Consider the following 24,253-nt stretch of genomic DNA (forward strand, 5'->3'; position numbering starts at 1 on the left):
AAAAGAAACCATATTGATTTATTTGCCCACAGGGATACATGGCAAGGGTTTCCAGGAGAATGAGATAAGAAAACTCGAGTAGCCACAGATCCATTTCGAAAGAGAAGGGAAAATTCAAAGACGAAGGAACGAAGCCATTTAGTATCTGCTCTAGGCATTGGCTCAGACAGGGGGAGAGATTTTTTCAGGCATGGCACGGAGAGCCCTCAGTAATACCTGTCAGGTGATGTAACATCATTTGATTGGCAAGGCGGCTCTTCTGACAACAATTCAGCCTATTCCACAGTGAACCGGTTGATTGTTGTTGCATTAGCTGAAAGGTGATGGACGAAATAGGCGGACTCTTTGTAAAATCTAAATTAAAAAAATCGCTCATGTTTGGGATCTGGGGGCATCTTGTGTATCTCCTCCCCTCTCCCTGAAAAGAGTTCATCATGGGTGAACTCTACTGTCTCAATGGGGTCATAAATATGGAGATAACAATATTTGGTTTTCATTTAACAGTGCAATATTTTAATTTCATTTAACAATTCACACCTTGAACCGTGAGTACAATTGTTACATCACTGTATGGTGACTAAAATTGCCAACATAGGAATGTGACAGTGGCAGCTTTGCAAAGGTAGTAGAAACTGGTTTCAGATAGCTTTGGGGAGTACAAGCAACTGAAACATTCATATGACAAGGATTAGGATTTAACATAAAAATCACTACATGTTTACGGGTCAGGGTTTATTAATAATAATAATAATAATAATAATAATAATAATAATAATAATAATAAAGGAAGTGAATGATTGATTTCTAGTGCTTTTAGAGGAGGTGGCGGTTACAATGTAGTTTGTAATAGAGCAGAAGTTGTATGATGTTGAAAGGCCTCATCAGACTGCAGTTGGTCTGTTTTAGAATGACATGAGCGCACAGTGCCCAGCATCGTTATGGTAATAGGTAACTGCCAGGGTGGCATCAATTGTTTGCCAACCTGACAATAAGGCAGATTTAAATCACAGAACAGAATATTGAAACACGGTTGTCTGTGTCCCCCCCCCTCCACCTTTAAGTATCGTCACAATCTAATTGACCCAATAAAAGTTAAACAAATTGAAAATATATTAATGTGTGGAAGGTGCCAAGTCAACTACTTGATTAAATCCTTCAGAGCATCAGCCAGGATAAAATTAAATAGGTTTGACTAAGAAAACTATAAAATGAAAGCTGCAAAACATGACACTTCTCATTATATTGCTATGTCTTGTAAACAAATGATAAATCATTTACAGCAAACACTTGAAGGGCGGTTCCTTTGATCCAATTTTATATGATTCCAAAAGCAAGGTAATTAAGTCTAAATGAACCGAATAGAGAGATGTTTGAAAATCACAAAAGTATGCAATTCATAAGACAAATACAAAATAATAGTTTTAATGAATGTGAGATTACAAAATTACAGTTTGTGACCATGGGAAAATAAAATTTGTCACAACTTTTGCACTTTAACTTGGTTGAAGAATGTGATCAACTGTAGTGGCTGCATGTGTTTCTACTATATAACTTGCATGTGAAACATTAGTACGTAGTCACACTCAGTATTAGAATAGCAAGCAGTGCGGAAGTCGCTGCTGGAACAATTACATTAAGTAAAATTTGATAGACGGCCGTAATATGTGCGGCAGCTCAATCCAGTGATTTTTGTTGGCGTTGCTGTGCCAGTGACTAATCCAAGGAGTTGAAAAATTCAGTGCAGTTAGTAACTGGAAGAACTAATAGGGTAGGATGTGCACAGAGAGAGAAGCTAAATCTGAGATGAATGACAGAATGGTTAGATTGTGGTGCCCAAAGTTTATTTCAGCTGCGCAGAGAACCGAAGTTCAGCTGCCACAGTTCTAACACTATTCACGTTGTGCTGTCATCCACTGTTTCACTCTCCAGGAAGTACAACTGTTTCAATCAACAGTTCTTTTGCAGCACTTCTTTGCAAAACTATAATTTTGTTTCTTGCAAATTTGCTTTATGTCACATTGACTGTTGCTGTTGCTGTATGTTTCATTCTTTTTGATGTTTAATGCCATTCCATGATGTTCTTATAATTTCTACCATCATTTCACTTTTATAGTAATATCATTTATTTGACTCACCATTCAAAAACTCTGTTCTGGTTTTGCCCCTCTGTTCAACAATAGGTATTGTCCTGCCCATTGTAAACATGTGCCTTTGGTTCTTTCTTGATCATGATTTTAATTTTAGTAGTAGTCCCAGTTTATCCTCCTCTGTGACTTCTTCACTAAAGATTGTCTAGTTGCAATAGCCACATTTAAGGGCTATAATTGGAGCATGGAAGTATTAAATACTGGATGGCCATGTACAAAGTGGTACAATATGCCCACCATTAGAAATAATAAAAAATTCTTCAACCACAGCAGTTATATCAAATATAGTTGTTATACTGAAACTTTCTCTTTTACGCAATATAAGTTCATCTGTATACACTCTTCCCCAATACACTCTCCTTACAGATTCTTGTGTTCAACATCAGACAGAAATATTAAATTGTATGACCGCTGTTTCTGAGAAATTTGCATCAACCGACTCTACTACTCAATAATTAGCATATTCCAAAGAAATTGCAATAAAGCAGAGATACCTTACACTTTGCACAGCTTCGTTGGGCTCTCAGGGTTGGTGTGAGGTTTCTTTTAAGGAAATCAAAAGCAAAGTTTTACAAAAACAACCTTGCTCCACACCCATCCCTCCCTCTGCACATTCTTTCCTCTCCTCTCCCTTCCTTCCTCATATTCCCACCTTCCAGTTGCCTACTCGGACTTGTGCCAATGTTTGAATTTTGTCAATATGGAACTGTAGACAGTCTGTTTACATAAACAGCGAAGTTTTACCAGTAAATTCTAATTTGTACCTGCAACTTTTTCAAGTTTAGTATTATCAATGGTACTCTGATTTTTCTTCAGACATCGTATTGAAGGATTCTCTTGTCTTTTGTTTGTTCCAATTAAGTCCCACAATTTGTCGCCCATGTTACCACTAAATACTTCAAATGAGCATTACATAAGATAAATATTTAGTTCTACTCACAGTGCTGTTGATAAAATGTGCAGATACATCATGTTTAACTGGGAACTTTGGACTGTGTTGTGATGTAGTGGTTAACATAGCTGGCTCCTGACACATATTCCTGATGGCCACCTCAGATTTTTTTGTGGTGCAAAATGCCCTGTCTTGTTACACAAGTTGAAAAGCAACCTAAATAACTATGCCGCAAAATTTAATACAAGTAGATAAATAGATACAGAAATGTACAGCCACTGGCTCCAGAAGCTTGCACATTTCCTTAACTTTTGTATGTGTTTCTCCCGCCTCCACTTGATGAGCAATTTTTTTTTAAAATCCATCCAATTATATTTTCAAAACTTGATTATTTTCATTGATATATAAGCAAGAAAATTAACACACAAGCAGCCAAAGTGGCAATACTATCAAAAGGGTGGGTGCTGCTCAACACTTAAGTGTCATCAGTTATGTAGCTGTGTTTGAGGTACCAGTTAATAGCACTTTTATTTATGCCATTTTGGTTTTTCATGGTGTCAGTCTGTCATCATGCTGTGATGCCTATTGGCAAGCTGATGGAGTCTTCATATACATAATCCTTGAAATAGAATAAAGCCATATTGACAATTGAATTATGTAAGTATTTTTTGTAATTCCTAAGAAAAAAGGCATATAAAATACTTATTCACTGGACTTCTAACAGAATTTGTAAACTACTTGCAGGGAGACGGTTGTCTTTTTCGGCATGAGCCATCAGCCTTGGGTTGTGAGACAGTTTGCACATACTGGCAGCAAGGCAAGTGTTTGAACCAGCACTGCAACTTCAGGCATATGGAACTAAGGGTAAGATACAAAAACAATATAATACTTCCACTTGGATGTTCATTGTTACTTCATAATCATTTTCTGCTTGTAGTGCTTTTTTAAATAAAAAAAAAAAAAAAAAAACGGTGGTTAGTAACTTTAATTACTTATTTTTGAAGACTATGGTAGGTGAGCAATTTATTCCCAACTTTCGCATATTGTATTGAATTAGGATGATAAGATGGGGAGCTTTTACAGTATTTCCTCAGGGATCAGTGTGTTATTGCAATGAATGTTATAGTTTTTTCAGTATATTGCATAAACTAAATTTGCATCTTGTACAGTTTCATTTAATACCTACAATTCCAAGGACTGTGAAGTAATCAACTTACTCATTCCTTCAGAAGGGTGAAATTTTTGATATTAATTTGCTAATTATTTCATGCGTGCATTAACTGTGAACTCACCTGTGTGTAAATCAGAGTTCTTCCTCTACACTTAATTGTAGACATTGATTTTTTTGCTAGTATTGTAAAGACAAACTGTAGGGACACTTTTTGTCTGATGTGTACTATTGTACATAAAATCTATTCTTAGGGTGCAGTACATTATGATTGTTGGTATTAAGTTACAATTAACTTACTCATTTTGGGCAGCTGCACGTCTCATTCACAGGGAACTTTAATACAGTTTTCTTCATTTGGTGCAAAGTATCTAAATATGTAATAAAACAACAAAAATAGTCAGTTATTGGTAATATAATATAAACAGATAGATAAAAATTCTACTCACCAAGTGGTGGCAGGGGAACACACACACACACACACACACACACACACACACACACACACACACACACACAGGATTTAACTATTACAAGCTTTCGGAGCCAGTGGTTCCTTCTGGCAGGAAGGGGAAGGAAGAGGGGTGAAGAAAAAGGCCTGGAGAGGTCTACGGAAAGGGGTACAGTTCAGAAAAGCCACCCAGAACCCCAGGTCAGAGTAGATTTACCAGACGAGACGAGAAAGAAACACTGATTGTTGGGGACTGCACCAGATGAGATTTGAGAACCTGAGAGCTTAAAGGTGGAAGACAGGGTAATACGCAAGATAGAGGTTGCTACTAAAACTAAACATGTGAGTTAATAAGAGTGAAAAGCTAAATGTGTTATACGTAACAGAGGTGGGAGGGGGGACAGCAAAAAATAGACGAGTCAGAAAATGAAAGATGTAGGAAACTAAAATAGAGTGAAGAAAGGAGTAGTTACTGTGAATAAATGCTGAGACGAAAGGATTTAACGTAAATTAAGGCCAGGTGGGTGGTGAGAACCAAGGACATGTTGTAGTGCTAGTTCCCATGTGCGGAATTCTGAGAAATTGATGTCTGGAGGAAGAATCCAGATGAAACAGGCACCGAGGTCATGACTGTCATGTTGTACAGCATGCTCTGCAGTAGGATATTCTGTATTGACTGTATACACCCTCTGCCAATGTCCTTTCATCCTGACTGACAATTGGGTGGTAGTCATGCCAATGTAAAAGGCCTAACACTGTTTACATAACAGCTAGTATATGACAGGTGTTGTTTACCAGGTGGCTCTCCCTTTGATAGTATTTTTTTGCCAGTTACAAGGCTGGAATAGGTGTTGGTAGGAGGGTACATAGGGCAAGTCTTGCAGCGGGGATGGTCACAGGGGTAGGAGCCATAGGATAGGGAGATGGGTGCAGAAGCAGCATAGGGTCTGACAAGAATGTTAGAAGATTGGGAGGACGATGAAAAGCTACTCTAGGTCTGGTGGGCAAAATCTCGTACAGAAAGGATCTCTTTAAAGGCCATGATTTTATGAATTCATGGCCATGTTGAAGTAGCTGATGATACCTTCCTGACCAGGATAATACTGGGTGACAAGTGGTGTGTTCCGAAGTGTTTTTTTTTTTTTTTTTTGCGGGATCAGCAATACCAAGATTGGATGTGATGGCACAGCAAATCTGGTTTTGAAGTAGGCTTTTGGAATAATTAGGTCCTTCCTGAAGTGAGAGTGATGGTGTACTACTGTAAAGAGCCTGCATCTGAAAAAATATGTTTGCCTTGAATGCCAAGGCTATATGGGAGGTAAGGTTTGCATGGAAAGGGTGGCAACTGTCAAATTGTAAGTACTGTTGTTTGTTGGTAGGTTTGATATGGACGGAAGTGTGTAGCTAGCCTTCGTTGAGGATGAGATCAGCCTCTCCATGAGTCCATGCAGCGAAGGTGTCATCAATGTATCTGAACCAAACCAGGGGCTGAAGGCTTATGGGTCCCAGGAAAGCCCCCTCCAAGCAACCCATGAAAAGTCTGGCATACGAAGGACCCATCCTGGTTCCCATGACTGTACCCTGATCTGTTTGTATGTCTGACCCTCAAAGGTGAAGTAGTTGTTTGTAAGTATGAAGTTGATTAAGGTGAGTAAGAAGGATTTCATGCGTTTGGAATCAGGTCTGGGCTGACTGAGGAACTGTTAAGCAGCAGACAGACCATGTACATGGAGTATGTTGGTATAGAGAGAGGACGGGTCAATGGTGAGAAGCAAGGTGTGATGGGAGTGGGACAGGCATGGATATCAGACGATCTAGGAAATGGTTGGTATCTTTGATATAGGAGGGAAGTCTTTATACTATGGGTTGCATGTGCTGATCAGATATACGTATGGTCGGTGCTTTGAAGCCAGCAACTATAAGATGGCCAGGATGATTGGGTTTGTGGATCTTAGGAACAAGGTAATAGGTTGAGGTGCATGGTTTGGGTGGGGTAATAATTTCTATGGATTGAGGCGTAAGTCCTTGTGAGTAGCCTAAGGTTTTTAGGAGGGACTGCAGGTCAGTTTGAATCACAAGGATGGGATCTCTATGGCATCTGCTGTGAGTACAGGAGTTTACTCCTGTCAGCCAAGTGCCACAGTGGTAGATCCATTGTCTGCCCAGGAGGATAATGATGTAATCATCAGCTTTTAGGGATTGTAAAGCCTGGAGTTCTGCAGAGGACAAGTTAAGGTCATGTTGTAGAAACCTGGGGAAGGGTCGTGAAGCAATGCTGGATGTGAGGAATTCTTGGAAGGCTTGGAAGGGATGATTTTGAGATAGTGGTGGTGGATCAAGTTGGAATCACGATTGGTATTTTTCACGGCAGGTTTCAATACCTGATTTGCTGTTAGAAATGTTTTGGGATTGGATTGCAAAGTGATATTTCCAGTTGACATTATGTGTAAAGGAAAGTAGGTCCTTCACCAAACAAGCATGGTGAAATGCAGGTTTAGGGCTGAAAGTAAGACCCTTGGATAATACAGATAATTCGGGGGGGGGGGGGGTGGATGCTTTGGATGAGAGGTTGTGGCATTGTACAGTTGTGACTGGTTCTTGTGATTATGAGTTATTACAGGTCAGGGAGGCTGTGGTGAAAGCTGTGGGATGTTAACGAGGTTGGCCAAACTTGGTCTGTGGGAGTGGGAAAGGAGTGGTGGTTGATGGTGTCACTGTTTGGGGAGCTGCAGAGGGACAGGAAGGGGAACACCACTGCTGAGAAGGTGGGATAGCTTTCTGAGGTGAAGTCTGGCATGTCGTTGCAGTCTGAAGTTGGCTTGGAGGATGATACCCTCCAAGGAAACATGAGGGCAGATAATTGCAGGATTTTGTAGTAGAAAAGTCTAATGGAGAGGAAACTGGCAGGTGAGGCATATAGGTCCCAGATTAGTTGGTCAGTTCAAGAGACTGCTGTATTTGAAACTGTAAAAGAGGCTGGTGTAGAGTAGGATTACATCCAGAAACAGGGACTTTCAGTGTTACGACTTTGGAAGTAACTCCAAGGGACAAGTAGGTTTCAAGAAACAGAATGTGGGACCTTAGTTTTGATAGTGCAAAAGCATGTTTTCGAAGAAACAGCTACACACTTCCGTCCACATGAAATCTACTAACAAACAACAGTACTTACATTTTAACAGTTGCCACCCTTTCCATGCCAAACCTAACCTCCGATACAGCCTTGGCATTTGAGACAAACTTATTGGTGTGGATGCAGACTCTTTACAGCAGTGCACCTTCACTTCAGCCTTTATTGAATGTAATTATCCCAACAGCCTACTTCAAAAGCACATTTCCTGGGCCATCACATCCAATCTTGGTACTGCTGACCCCTCCGAAAAATAACTTTGGAACACACCACAGTATTATCCTGGTCTTGAATGTATCATTCAACCACTTTAACAAGGCCATGACTTCCTAAATCATGGCCTGAAAAGAGATCCTTTCTGTCTGAGATTTTGTCCACCACACCTAGAGTATCTTTTCATTGCCCTCCCAATCTCCACAACATCCTTGTCAGACCCAATGCTCCTTCTGCACCCATCTCCCTACCCTATGGCTCCTACACCTGTGACCATCCCCGCTGCAAGACTTGCCCTGTGCACCCTCATACAACCACCTATTCCAGCCCTGTAACTGGCAAAGCATATACTATCAAAGGGAGAGCCACCTGCGAAATGACGCATGTCATATACCAGCTGTTACATAAACTCCGTTCAGACTTTTACATTGGCATGACTACCACTCAGATATCAGTCAGGATGAATGGGCGTCGGCAGAGGGTGTATACAGGGAACACACAATATCCTGTTGCAGAGCATGCTGTACAACATGACAGTCATGACCTCGGTAACTGTTTTACCACTCGTGCCATCTAGATTCTTCCCCCAGACACCAATATCTCAGAACTCCGCAGGTAGGAACTAGGCACACATTATTTCCTTGGTTCTCGCCACCCACCTGGCCTTAATTTACATTAATTCCTTCCGTCTCGGCATTTATTCACAGTAGTTTAACTACTCCTTGGACCTTGCCGTCGGTGGGGAGGCTTGTGTCCCTCAGCGATACAAATAGCCGTACATTTGGTACAACCATGACGGAGGAGTATCTGTTGAGGGGCCAGACAAACGTATGGTTCCTGAAGAGGGGCAGCAGCCTTTTCAGTAGTCGTAGGGGCAACAGTCTGAATGATTGACTGATCTGGCCTTGTAACATTTACCAAAACAGCCTTGCTGTGCTGATACTGTGAACGGCTGAAAGCGAGGGGGAACTGTAGCTGTAATTTTTCGTGAGGGCATGCAGCTTTACTGTACGGTTAAATGACGGCGGCGTCCTCTTGGGTAAAATATTCGAGAAATAATATAGTCCCCCATTCAGATCTCCGGGTGGGGAATACTCAGGAGGACATCGTTATCAGGAGAAACAAAACTGGCATTCTACGGATCGGAGTGCGGAATGTCAGATCCCTTAATCGGGCAGGTAGGTTAGAAAATTTAAAAAGGGAAATGGATAGGTTAAAGTTGGATATAGTGGGAATTAGCGAAGTTTGGCGGCAGGAGGAACAAGACCTTTGGTCAGGTAAATACAGGGTTGTAAATACAAAGTCAAATAGGGGTAATGCAGGAGTAGGTTTAATAATGAATAAGAAAATAGGAGTGCAGGTCAGCTACTATGAACAGCATAGTAAACAAATTATTGTAGCCAAGATAACCACGAAGCCCATGCCTACCACACTTGTTCAGATTTATATGCCAACTACCTCCGTGGATGACAAAGAGATTGAAGAAATGTATGATGAGATAAAAGAAATTACTCAGATAGTGACAGAAGATGAAAATTTAATAGCCTCGGGTTATTGGAATTCGATAGTAGGAAAAGGAAACAAAGGAAATATAGTAGGTGAATATGGAATGGGGGTAAGAAATGAAAGAGGAAGCCACCTGGTAGAATTTTGCACAGAGCATAACTTAAGCATAGCTAACACTTGTTTTAAGAATCGTGAAAGAAGGCTGTATACTTGGAAGAGGCCTAGAGACTCGAAGGTTTCATATAAATTATACAATGGTAAGACAGAGATTTAGGAACTAGGTTTTAAATTGTAAGACATTTCCAGGGACAGATGTGGACTCGGACCACGATCTGAGAGTTTCAGAGAGAACAATTGACAAGAACAGGGGAAAAGAGTACAGTAGAAGAAGAATGGGTAGCTTTGAGAGATGAAATAGTGAAGGTAGCAAAGGATCAAGTAGGTAAAAAGACGAGGGCTAGTAGAGATCCTTGAATAACAGAAGAGATATTGAATTTAAGTGATGAAAGGAGAAAATATAAAAATGCAGTAAATGAAGCAGGCAAAAAGGAATACAAATGTCTCAAAAATGAGATCAACAGGAAGTGCAAAATGGCTAAGCAGGGATGGCTAGAGGACAAATGTGAGGATGTAGAGGCATATGTCACTAGGGGGTAAGATAGATACTGACTACAGGAAAATTAGAGAGACCTTTGGAGAAAAGAGAACCACTTGTATGAATATCAAGAGCTCTGATGGAAACCCAGTTCTAACAAAATAGGGAAAGCAGAAAGGTGGAAGGAGTATATAGAGGGCCTATAGAAGGGCGATGAACGTGAGGACAATATTATGGAAATGGAAGAGGATGTAGATGAAGATGAAATGGGAGATATGATACTGCGTGAAGAGTTTGACCGAGCACTGAAAGACCTGAGTCGAAACAAGGCCCCCGGAGTAGACAACATTCCATTAGAACTACTGACAGCCTTGGGAGAGCCAGTCCTGACAAAACTCTACCATGTGGTGAGCAAGATGTATGCGAGGGACAAAATACCCCCAAACTTCAAGAAGAATATAATAATTCCAATCCCAAAAAAAGCAGGCATTGACAGATATGAAAATTACAGAACTATCAGTTTAATAAGTCACAGCTGCAAATTACTGACACGAATTCTTGGCAGACAAATGGAAGAACTGGTGGAAGCTGATCTTGGGGAAGATCAGTTCGGATTCCGTAGAAATGTTGGAACACTTGAGGCAACAGAGACCATACAACTTATCTTAGAAGATAGATTAAGGAAAGGCAAACCTACAGTTCTAGCATTCCAAGTTTTTGACAATGTTGACAGGAATACTCTCTTTCAAATTCTAAAGGCGGCAGGGGTCAAACACAGGGAGTGAAAGACTATTTAGAATTTGTGCAGAAACGAGATGGCAGTTATAAGAATCGAGGGGCATGAAAGGGAAGCGGTGGTTGGGAAGGGAGTGAGACAGGGTTGTAGTCTAACCCCAATATTATTCAATCTGTATACTGAGTAAGAAGTAAAGGGAAAAAAAGAAAAAATCGCAGCAGGAATTAAAATCCATGGAGCAGAAATAAAAACTTTGAGATTTACCGATGACATTGTAATTCTGTCAGAGACAGCAAAAGATCTTGAAGAGCTGTTGAACGGAATGGACAGTGTCTTGAAAGGAGGATATAAAATGAATATCAACAAAAGCAAAACAAGGATAATGGAATGTAGTTGAATTAAATCGGGTGATGCTGAGAGAATTAGATTGGGAAATGAGACACTTAAAGTAGTAAAGGAGTTTTGCTATTTGGGGAGCAAAATAACTGATGATGGTCGAAGTAGAGAGGATATAAAATGTAGACTGGCAATGGCAAGGAAACCGTTTCTGAAGAAGAGAAATTTATTAACATTGAGTATAGATTTAAATGCCAGGAAAACTTTTCTGAAAGTGGCACAACTTGACTAGAAGAAGGGATCGGTTGGTAGGACATGTTCTGAGGCATCAAGGGATCACCAATTTAGTATTGGAGGGCAGCGTGGAGGGTAAAAATCGTAAAGGGAGACCAAGAGATGAATACACTAAGCAAATTCATAAAGATGTAGGCTGCAGTAGGTACTGGGAGATGAAGAATCTTGCACAGGATAGAGTAGCATGGAGAACTGCATCAAACCAGTCTTTGGGCTGAAGACCACAACAAAAACTACTCCTTTCTTCACTCCATTTTAGTTTCCTACATCTTTCATTTTCTGACTCTTCTATTTTTCGCTGTCCCCCCTCCCACCTCTGTTACATACAATGAACTTAGCTTTTCACTCTTATTAACTCGTGTGTTGTTTTAGTAGTAATCTCTATCTTGTGTATTACCCTGTCTTCCACCTTTAAGCTTTCAGGTTTTCAAATCTCGTACGGTGAAGTCCCCAACAATCAGTCTTTCCTTCTCATCCTGTGTGATAAGTCTCCCCTAGCCCAACGTTCTGGGTAACTTTTCTGAACTGTAGAGTAGATGTTATGTCTGTGCATTTATATTAAATATGTAATAAGAGTTGTTTCTGGCTTGGTTACTCCTGGTATATAAACATTTGTGCTACTAGATTAAAGGTTTTGCTGGTATAATGTTTTTTGTGTTCTAAATTTTTACTTTGTTATAAAGACACAGAAGAGCACAGTTTTAAGTTAGTTATGCACAGTAGATCATATTTCGTGTTTCAATAAAAATATTTATAATTTTATTTTGGCTAATAAAAAGTAAATAAAATTGTTACAGAAAAATCGTAAATTAATTCCCTGCTACTGGGAGAACCAACCAGGTGGTTGCCGCAAACCACATTGCCCATTTATGCACGAGAAACCACGTGACTCCGCTGGAACTATACCTGAGAAGGTGAATAAAGAAGGTAAGACTATTTTAGCAGATGACTAAAGCAACCAGTTTTAATTATGTCGCATACAATTCTATGAAATAACTGGAATGTAAGTCTATCATTTATCTGCTATGAGCAGGTGAAGTGTAAATTTAAAAGCAATACAAGTAATGTGGGTCATGCTTTCTTTTGCAACTGCGTAAAGTGTTGTTTGCACCAAAAGTATTTCACTACCATCAGTGGACAGATTTTTGGCTCCTTACATTATTTACATGTGTATAGTGTTAGGAGCCAGACTGACAACTTACGATGCTTTTAAACAAAGCAAAACACTTTTGGCCCAAATAAGGCTTTTAACAGTCTCACACACTACATAACCCGCTTATTATTTGTAAAACTGTGACAAAGTGTCAGAAATAATCTTTTGTAAGACAGTGTATGTCATAATTGTAGACCACCACTAACCAAATAAAGTGACCAAGCAATCAATAATAAGTGGCAATATTCTTGGTGTGTGTAGCTATAAAATTGTACAGTTATTTGTTATATAAAGATGTCAACTTGTCACCTGGGGTAACAAATCTGCTAGCTATTTTCTTAATCAACATTTGGTGTAAAAGTCAGAATATTCTCTATTAATTGTAACGTAACCACCATCAGGTTGCTCATCCTGATAGAAACACGGTCTTCTTAGACACCAACTAGTTCCTCGCCCATTGGTCAGTAAATTACAGTGTGCCAGATGAATGTTTAATGTTCCAGTTTGGAAACTGTTTAAAATTTAAGTAGACACACATTCCATAGCCGTTAGTCGTGGAAAAATGCCATTGTGTGTAATGCATTTAATGGGCAGATCATTGGGTAAGTGGCATTCCTGTTCAGTTTACACTTTCTTTACCATAAAAGTTGTACAAAAGAAACAGTTCTGTCTTGACAGAGCAACTTGGGATAGGAGTTGAGCAGTGCATTTTCCTCAAGAAGTAATTAAATTTAAATCTACAGCCTGTAATCGATTTATCATTTTCTTAAATTTCTCAGTGGAATTTCAGGTCTGTAGCCCCTTTGAAAAGTTCACAATCATTTTCTGCCACAATCCTTGTGCAGTCTAAGTGTTATCTGGTTTATGCTGTCTGTCCTTCTGCTGTTTGTGAGGTATTGACTATTTATGTATAACCTTAATTCTTGTAGCTGTGGAAACCGTACCTTTCTGAATCAGTACTGGATTCACTGTCTGATAGTAGGGAACAATTTTCCTTCTGGTATTTGTAAATATCTCAGTTATTGTCACGGTAGGTCCACATCTACATGACTGCTTTTTACAGTATGGAGGAGATGCTTCGTATACTGAAATGGGAAACCCTTCAGGAAAGACAACACACTTTTGTTGTGCAAGAGGCACTCTGGTGGAAATCTAGAGAACCGGTATTTGAGCCAACTGCTGAAGGAATCTACTGTAGTCAATGTACATTTCGTGTAAGGTTCACAAAGATAAGATAAGAGAAATTAGGGCTCATACTGAGTCTTGTAGACAGTCGTTTTTCACTTTCTCTATTTGTGGGTGGAAGAGAAAAGAAGTGGCTAGTAGTGGTATGTGGTGACCTTCTAAGTCAGTACAATCAAAAGATATGGTCTTTTATGTCATATATTTTGTTACCTTTCCAGTATCGATAGCAATAACACGATAATTAGTGGATATTGCTTATAATGTAATATCATTATTCCAGCAGTTGTGTATTAGAAATGGCTAAAAGGAAGGAAGGAACAATAGTAATTTAAGATGCTGAAAGGCATTCTTCAGGTCGGATTTTCAAAAGATTTGTGCCCAATTCTATATTCTGCATAGGTGCTTAAAAGTGATTCAGGCCTTTGAAGCCTAAAATCCTAAAGTGAATTGAGCTGGCTCTGGATAATTACACAAACTCCAGTAAAAGAAATTTGACAAATTGAAGGGCAGATGATATCATATATGCCAACTTTAGGGTTTGTTTGAGAACTATACCTAATGATTAAAAATTGACTCGGTGACACACGAGCTTGTCGCATTACTGATGTGTAGAAACAGAGGAAGGAGGAGGACAGCTGAATGCCATTTACCTGTGTGTGTGTGTGTGTGTGTGTGTGTGTGTGTGTGTGTGTGTGTACATTGACATGAGTAAGGGCAAGATCACTGGTGGAGGGGTGGCCAGTGCACTGTCTAGGCCCACAATGTCATTAACAAAGAAACTAATGGAGCAGATACTGTGAAAGCTAGACTGATGCACCAGACATTACTAAGAACTTTGATATTAATCACTGAACTCCAAACAAAGACTCCCACTGTTAGTTGCAGCACCATAAAATGTATGCTAAAAGGTGTGTCAGAAGAGCAGGAACATAAGCAAATGGAGAAATTTTGTCAACTTTCATTTACTAACAATCTGAGGAGTTATTTCTTTGCTTTCACAATAAAGTGGTTAGTATTTCATGCAAGTTCCAATTGGAGACAAAGCAAAGCTCATGATGTTATTTGACCATGTGCCCCTGTATTCTGTGAAAACTACTAGGGAGATACATATTTGTGCCTCATACAGTGTTTTGACAAAGTGAAGTATGATCTTTGAGTCATGGTTTATTTTAAAACAATCGTAAATTGTTGCTGAACTGAAAAATAAACAGATTCATTGTGCCAGTGCATTGTCGGCTGAAGAAAATACTATTATTAAGAAATGTATTTCAGAAAGATTTTCTGCTAAAATAGGTTCAAACAGATGTCTTTGGTAAAGAAAAGAATGTATGTAGCTAGTGCAGTATAATATGTTTAAGTAGCTGAACACAAATGATTAAAATATCCATTCCCTTACAGGATAATATTATATTTACTAATCAGAATTTGTGGAAAATAATTTAATGTACATGAAAGATATTAATATAGGTGTAGGATTACTCTTTCCAGTCTACGGATGATACATCATATTGTAACGGTATTGTATGGATGTTCTCCAAATATTAGTGCTGTGTGATGTTATTGATTTGATTAACAAGGAAGCAAGTAAGGAAATTTTTCTTAGAACTAACATATAGTATGTTCCTCTTGGGGAAAAACATGAAGTGCTTCTGTGTGTCTAATGGATGTCAGTTTTAACACTGTGTTACATTCTGCCATAAGACTTTATGAACTGATTTGGAATTTAATGCAGATCATTTATTTGTCTGTATTCTAGCAGAAATAGTCCTGCTGCCTCCACTCTGTTAGATAAAATTCAGACTACAAAAAATTCTTCCACAACAAAGGTTTAACTTATTTACCTTATTGCATGTCCATTGTGTAAGCACAGTTCAACACACTTGAACATGGAGATGGGCTCTGGAGTTAAGAGAGACACTAAATCAGAAATTCAAGAGTAATCTGATCTGTGCATTGCAGAGAGTGGAACATGTTTCACCTCTAATTGGAAAACTTAAAAGTTCTGAGCTTGTCCCATCTGCTTTTCAGTGATATTTGATAGTAAATAAAAAACAATATTATTAAAGGTAAAATTTATAAACATCTAACAATGGTTCTAAATCTGACTTCTTTCTGTTTGGCAAAATCCAGGATGCAATAATGACAATATTATGAAAAGGATAGTTGCTGCTCATTATGTACTGGAGATGCTGAATTACAGAGAGGCATGGAAAAACAGACTGTCGACAAAGCTTTTGGCCAAACAGGCCTTCATGAGAATAGACAAAACACACACACACACACACACACACACACACACACACGACAATCTTTGGCTGCCAGGGCCAGACTGTGAGCAGCAGCACATGATAGGGAGAAGCAACTGGGTGGTGGTGGTGGTGGTAAGAAGGAAGCTGGAGTGGGGAGGGGGAAGGATAGCAGGGTAGGGTGGGGGGACAGTAAAGTGCTGCTACTGGGAGCATACAGGAACCAGTTGGGGAGAGGATAGGGCAGCAGGGTGCAGCTGGGAGGATAGGCACAAAGGGGAGGGGGGCAGCAGAAAAGGAGAGAAGTAAAATGCTGAATCTTACCCTCCAATACATCACTATTAAATTTTTCTTAGTGTCTTCATTAGTTTCAAAAGCTTCAAGAGGCATAAGATATACGAAAGAAAAACTTTTTATTTATCTTCATTTTCTCTTGTTGTTGTTGGCTCCACTTCATGCATCTAGTTGCTGTTGGCTCCACTTCTTGCATCTAGGGGTACAATCTTGTGGCTGAAAGTTTGAGTTAATGTTATGGGTTCCTGATGACTAAATAACTGATGAAGTTGTTCCTGTATATTTCTGGAATTTTGTTCTTTGTCACATTTTTAAATATCACACCATCTTAATGATGTCCACTTAATATTCAAAATTACATTATTAGTGTTGATCATATAAATACATCTGTCTCCATCAGAGGCATGCACACTACCACTTTGCATTCTGCAGTACTCAATTGTTCCAAAAAGTTTACAAAGCGAAAGAGTTTACAAATTTTCTCGACAAAAGAAGCATCTTTGCTAAAATTTATCATTATCTATAAATGAATCCAGAAATAAATTTAACAATTCAAATTAGTTGTTCCAATTAATAACATGACTTTTAAGTATGCCAGAATTTCTTATTTCAAATATTTCTAAAACAAGAATAATTTTAACTGCACGTACAGAGTACTAACAAAATAATTTCTTTTTATACATTTTAGCCTGAAACATAATACATCATATACAAAATGAAATGAAATTCTTTCAGTGAAACAGCCATGAATGTTCACCTATACAGGAATAGATAGTATACATAGTATCAGTTATTTATATATATAAAAAAGGTAATGTTAGAGGAGGGTGTCCCATTACAGTGTGTAGTTGAAACAGCAGGCTGTGTAGTGCTGGAATGGGAACAGGGAAGGTGGTAGGTGTGTAAGGACAGTGACTAACAAAAGTTGAGCCAGGAGGTTTACGGGAATGTAGGATATATTGTAAGGAGAGTTCCCGTGTGCACAATTCAGAAAAGCTGGTGTTATGGGAAAGGATCCAGATGGCACAGACTATGAAGCAGTCATTAAAATGAAGAATGTCATGTTCAGCAGTGTGCTTAGCAAATGGATGGTCCCGCTGTTTCTTCCCCACAGTTTGTCGATGGACAGACAGCTTGTTGGTTGTCATGCCACATCGAATGCAGCATGGTGGTTGCAACTTAGGTTGTAGATCAGACGATTGGTTTCACAGGTAGCCTTGTCTTATGTGGGATAGGTGATGCTTGTGACTGGAATGAAGTAGGTGGTGGTGGGAGGATGTATGGTACAGGTCTTGCATCTAGGTCTGTTACAGGCATACGAGCCATGAGGCAAGGCTTTGGGAGCAAAGGTTGTGTGGGTATGGACAAGGATATTGTGTAGGTTTGGTGAGTGGCGGAATACCACTATGGAAGGGGTGGGAAGGATAGTGGGTAGGACAAGGTACTCGAAACCCTAGCAGAGAATTCAGTTGCTCCATTCCTGGGTGGTACTAAGTCACGAGAGGAGTGCTCCTGTGTGGCCGGACAGTGGGACTTGGGAGGTGATGGGGGACTGGAGAGATAAGGCACAGGAGACCTGATTTTGTCTGAGATTGGGAGTGTAATTACGATCTGTGAAGACCTCAGTGAGACCCTTGATGTTTTTCGAGAGGGATTGCTTGTCCCTACAGATGCAATAGCCATGGGTGGCTAGGTTTTATGGAAGGGCCTTCTTGATATGGAGTGGGTGGCAGCTGTTGAAGTGAAGGTATTGGTGGTGGTTTGTAGGTTTGACATGGATGGATGTACTGAAGTAGCTATCTTTGAGGCAGAGATTAACATCGAGGAAGGTGGCTTGTTGTGTTGAAGCAAATGGAGGAGATGATGATGAGGTTCTGGAGGAATGTGGATAGGGTGTCCTCAACATCGATCCAGATCACAAAGACGTCATCAATGAATGTGAGCCAAGTGAGGGGTTTGGGATTCTGAGTGATTAGAAAAGATTCCTCTAGATGGTCCATGACTAGGTTGGCATAGGATGGTGCCAAGCTGGTGCCCATAGCCATTCCCCAGATTTGTTTGTAGGTGATGCCTTCAAAGGAGAAGTAATTGTGGGTGAGGATGTAGTTGGTCATGGAACCCAGGAAGGGGGTTGTAGGTTTGGAATCCGCCAGGCATTGAGAAAGGTCGTGTGCAATAGCGGCAAGGCCATGGGCTTTAGGGATGTAGTGTAAAGCGAGATAGCATAATTAGCGATGAACAGGGCACCATGTGGTAAAGGAACAGGAACTGTGGAAAGTCGGTGGAGGATGTGGTTATCTTTTATATAGGAGGGTAAGTTGTGCGTAATAGGCTGAAGAAGGTGTTCATCTACAAGAGCAGAGATTCTCTCAGTAAGTGCACAGTAACTGGTCACAATGGCACACCCTGGATGATTGCATGGAAGTGTGTTGAAGGTAGGAGTGCAGGGAGTGAGAGGGGTGAGGGGAGAGAGAGAGAGAGAGAGAGAGAGAGAGAGAGAGAGAGAGAGAGAGAGAGAGAGAGAGAGACTCTGGGGAGAGGTTTGGGGATGGGTCTAAGGATTTGAGGCGATACTGGAGATTCTGTTGGATTTATGGAATGGGGTCACTGTAGCAGGGTTTGTAGGGGGATGAACAATGGTGGAAGCTTTTTAAGCAGGTAGGATTTTAATGTCGGGATCAGTTTTTAGGTGGTGGATTGTGTTTCTCTCTGTGGATGTAAGGTTAGCTTGCATGTTGAGGGATTTGGGGAATGATGGCGATGCAGGGTTAGAGGTTAAGAAATTCTGGGAAGTTAAGAGCGGTGATTTGGGGGCAGTGGGGGTAGATCACGGTTGGATGGAGGAGTGAACTGTCAGGCAGTGTTCAACATTGATCTTTGGTTGTGTTACGTACAAGGTAAGCTGCAACAATTATGCTGCGCTCCATGTGAGCATGACAGCCAAGAAGCAGTCTGTCTCCATGAATGGCCACCGAAAACTGTCACCAAGAAACAGCTGGACCACCCAGTTGCTGGCACACTGCCGAACGAGATGTTCTTCATTTCAATGACTGCTTCACAACCTGTGCCGTCTGGATCCTTCCTGCCAGCACCAGATTTTCTGAGTTGCGCAGATGGGAACTTTCCCTACAATATATTCCACATTCCCATAACCTCCTGGTCCCAACCTTCATTAGTTAGTTGTTCTTGCCTACCTATCCCCTCCCTGTTCCCATTCCAACACTACACAGCCCTCTGTTCCACCAATGCATGGACAGTCATTTTCCTTCTCTCCTTTTCTGCCCCCTTCCCTCCCCCTCCTCCCCTCTGTCTAATTTGCCAACAACACAAAGCTGCCCTACCCTCACCCCAATCGTCCATGTATGCTCCCACAAGCATCACTTTACCATGCTCCACCCCTACTGTGCTATCCCTCCCCTTCCCCACTCCAGCCGCCTCATTACCCCCATCATCATGCAGTGCTGCTTCCAGACTGGCCTTGGCAGCCAGAGACTGTGGTCATGCGTGTGCGAGATGCATTAGCGTTAGTGACTGTGTGGATGTTGTCCATTCTGATGCAGGTATGTTTGGCAGAAAGCTTTGTTTGACAGTTTTTTTCTTTTCTGTTAGTATTGTCTTTTTATTTAAAGTTGAGTGTCAGGGTGTCTACGACCTGGGACAACCGGGAGATCCGGGAAAAACCTGGGATTTTTTTAGAATTCCGGGAATTTTTCATTGTTTTAATTTTCAGTTAAATTTTTGTAATTTTGACTAGTAAGAACCGACACACTAACAAAGGATATTACTGTATCCCGGTACTGCAGAATAATACTTCAACAATAAAACGTAAAAGAGAGAAAAAAACGAAAATAACTTAAATTTGCAAAGGAAATGCGCCATATACGACGACACAAGTGCTCATGCAAGCGTCTGCCGATTGAAAATGTGTCAAAGGCTTTAGGAAGACTATGCAGTGCTTCATAACAACAAATTGCCTCCAATGAACTTGTAGTCGCAACTGTTTACATTCGATTTGTTTAGCAGTTAACGCGCGGGCTCATGCGCAGTAGTCACGTTTGAGTAGTAGATTCTCCCGCTTCTGTCAACAGCAATGTGGCTGTTGGCTGTGCAAGCAGTCGCAGCAAGCAGCTAGATACTTCTGGGAAAAGGGGGCGCCTAATTCATATTCTTGAGGGGAAAAAAAACTTGTTTCACAAAGCACCTAGCATCCAGCACACGTTTGCCTATCAATTAGTCATATGATTTTGAAACGCTTCTCTGTTGGTTTTTGAACACATTTTAAGTTGATTTCTGAATGAATCATAAGCTGACTTTTGAATGCATGCATAGTGTATGTGATGTCGCTGTCAGGAGAATCCTCGTCGCACCTAGAAATAAACTTTCCACAGACAAAAGGGAGATGATGTTTGGTTTGTGGGGCGCTCAGCAGCGCGGTTATCAGCGCCCGTACAATTTCCCAACCTTTGCTCAGTCCAATTTCGCCACTTTCCTGGATGATGATGAAATGATGAGGACAACACAAACACCCAGTCATCTCGAGGCAGGTGAAAATCCCTGACCCCGCCGGGAATCGAACCCGGGACCCCGTGCTCGGGAAGCGAGAACGCTACCGCGAGACCACGAGCGGCGGACTCACACAGACAAAAGGGGACGGAGCTATACGAGCTGAGTGGAGTAAAGCCGAATGGATGAATGGCAATCGCTGTCTGATTATGTGGCTGATTGGGTGTGTGAATGATCAGCGTTGTTATAATTACTAGCGAAATCCATAGATCCATACTATCAGAATGGAAATAAATGACTGACAGGAATAACAGGTGAGAAAGATTATGTATTATCTTCTCGGTGTGTCCAAGAAAATGAAGTTTTGACAGAAAATGTTTGGCCAGATCGCTACACTAGTAAGGACCAGTAGTACAGTCCCCGGCTACCAGCCGCTAAGTTCTATTATGGAAGTAACGCGGAAAACGTGTTGTACGAACACGTAACAACGCCTAACCGGGGAATAATTGCGGGAGAACTAAACCAGTGATTCTGGCAGGGTTAGAGAAGTTAATCGGCGAACAAATTTTGACAGCGGCAGCAATAGCTACAGAATTGGTGATGACAGGATTGTTTGTTAGAACGAGGACGGAGAAGAAACGAGGACATCACACAAATTATGGAAGAATAAGATGATTCCAAATTTATATAAAAATTTCGTAATTAGTTTTCGATCTCATGCTAGAGAAGCTGGTGCATATGAATGAAACGTGAAACTATTTCCTAACATAAAGCTTTTTGCTTGTAGTAGGCCTAATAGGCATTTGATATTGATACTTATTGGATTATATTCTGTCGTGTTTTATAATGACCATTTGTGCCAAAACAGTCTCATTTATTTGGCATGTTATAAAATTGCTGCCGTATTAGAAAGGCCTATTTTGTTTTATCTAGCAGACAGTGACAAAATAGACATAATCAGATCGAGAAACCACACCAGTCTTGGGTATTATTTGTATTAACAGCTTTTTCAGTATTAGATAACTACATTTCGATTTTCCATGTAGCAAAACGTTTGACAGACATTGATGAGGTAAAAGACTGTTTCACAGAAAGGAAAACACACCATGTAAAGCTGTAGCAAGATTATAGAGAAAAAAAATGCTAGGAGCTAAGGTTTGAAGAAATGTGTAATTTCTTGCTTATCTCTTGTCAGTACTGGTTTTATATATCCTATATTTAATTTTATGTCACACAAAACAGCAAGTTATTAACTAATGGGCAATGAAGAGTTCAGATTTTCCGAAGAGTTCTTGTTCTCTCGGTTACAAATAATCCCATCCGCTATTAATTGCGAGATTTTTTAAAAGAGAGGCAGGCTGCCAAACCGGCCGACTGGGAGCAGGAGAGGCACCACAGGACATTTCAATTTCCACTCTCCTGAATATAGTTTGGACGTGCAGTAGAAAAATGCTTTATGAAGAGGCATGGAACTGCACTTGGGCATACTTAAGACCAAATAATATGTCTTACATTTCCTCAAATACATACGTTTTATGTTTCAGACTTTTCAGAAAGATGTGCGCTACAAGATGAACATATTTTAAAAATTCGATTTTTTTAGTATTGACCCAGTTTGCAAATGTCGTAGATCCGGGGCTGATGCACAGAGCAATCTGAGCTATAGTGGGTAGTCTCCACGTGACCCATGTTTACGTTCAGTGATTTTGCTGTTTCCCCTTCGTTTACTCTCACGTCAAATGAAAACAAAAAGAATATCCGTGGCCGGGAGCTATCAAGTGAATTAAAACACATTCACATAATTACTAAAGGCTGAAATATGTCATTAGTTTCATATTTTATTTTATTTCCACCTTTCTGACAGTCAAGCATTAATCGCCTTGCGGAACAATGAAGTTATTTTTGTCTGTTTGCTAAAGAAATTTGACTTTTGCTGATCTTTTCCGCAGAGGCATTCAATGTATTTGAAACGAAATGTTTAATTCCACAGTACTGGGTAGTTTCAACTGTTCGCTGCATTTCAAGTGCTCCTTTTCATTTTCTAGCACGTATGGCATTATGCCATAATAAATAACCAAACATGATATAATACAGTACTGGTGCTCCAAGAAAATTTACATCCTGAAAACCACACTTAAAAGCTTAATATCAGGTCGGGGTCTACGGCATTTCATTGGGAATCTGGACATACGAGTGTGCCTTTAAGTATGCACTTTAAATGTGCACATTTTAATATGGTTCACGAAATTCTGATGCTCTTGCAGTATCATCCTTCATTGATGATCTTTTACACGTACGTACATACGGGCTTCCTGCGTCATGATATCTACCCAAGCGTGGTGTCGCCTGTTACCTGAGCTCTCTGGCAACTGCTGAAATGAACCTATTTGTAACAAGTCGTGGAAAAATATTACGATTGGTGGTTTGAAAAGCGTTACTTTCAAAGTAAATATCCTTTTACGTAAGTTGACATTTATGTCATTATTAAAAAATTTTACAGGCACATTTGTATGATATCTCTTAAAGTGTAACACGCGCAAAAAAGATCAACAGTATATGCGAAAGCTTAGCTTCTCTTGCAGCTTGAGACCAATATTTTATGTGAAAGCTTTGCTTTTCTTGTAACACTACTATGTATATTAATTTAAACTATTAACTTTCCCTGTTTGGCGCGCTACTTAACACTGATGTTGCTATTGGCTGACTACATCACGTGTCCTATGCTCTGAATATCCTCTGTCATCGGCTGGCGAGATCACGTGGCATGAGTTACGAACGGCTTACAAAAGCGCATCGAAATCTCGGTTTCAATGGTTCGGAAAGTAACATGCGGTGTTTGGTGGATTTCCAATGTATGTTTTCGTAATATGAAAATACGCAGCGTACATGTTGCTGCGCATCAAAGATATTTCCAAAACATGTCTTTTTCTCTGAGTTTCGTTTTCTAAAGTGCCGGGAGATTGTACGCCCGTGTACAAAACCATAACCATTCAAAGGAGTGATAGGGGAAAATATACTGTCATCCGGGAGAAAGTGTGTTTTTAACCAGGAAATCTGGGAATTTTTTTTCCTTGTCCACGTAGACACCCTGAGTGTGAACAGCAGTTTTGGTTGTTTAAGTTGTAATTGTGCATCAGTCTATTCTTCATTATTAGAGTACAGTGGACTCTTGTTTGCACATTTTTGAAAGGACCACAAATTTTGAACCTCATAAACAGAGAAATGTGTTACCAAAGAACACCTAATACAGTAATGATTTGATTCTTCTGTCAATGTAAATATGGAATTAAGGGTACCATATTTGGGGTAATGTGCAGTCTCATAACACCACATTTCCTGATGTGCTATTCCAGTAAATTATTATTCAGAATGTCCCATTTTTGAGAAAACTTTCAGAATATCACGCC

At 40.1% G+C, this 24,253-nt stretch overlaps 1 protein-coding gene across 2 annotated transcripts in view; it reads left to right on the top strand.

Annotated features, from left to right (window-relative positions):
• Positions 1-24,253, top strand: part of LOC126094942 (zinc finger CCCH domain-containing protein 11A-like) — a 66,577-nt gene that overhangs the window by 31,291 nt on the left and 11,033 nt on the right. For both annotated transcript variants that reach the window (XM_049909593.1, XM_049909592.1), the window contains 2 exons: positions 3,784-3,903; positions 12,263-12,392. In XM_049909593.1, coding sequence (XP_049765550.1) covers positions 3,784-3,903; positions 12,263-12,392 — 250 coding nt within the window. The remainder of the gene's footprint in view (positions 1-3,783; positions 3,904-12,262; positions 12,393-24,253) is intronic.

Source organism: Schistocerca cancellata, chromosome 8 (assembly GCF_023864275.1).
Source record: "Schistocerca cancellata isolate TAMUIC-IGC-003103 chromosome 8, iqSchCanc2.1, whole genome shotgun sequence".
NCBI lineage: Eukaryota > Metazoa > Arthropoda > Insecta > Orthoptera > Acrididae > Schistocerca > Schistocerca cancellata.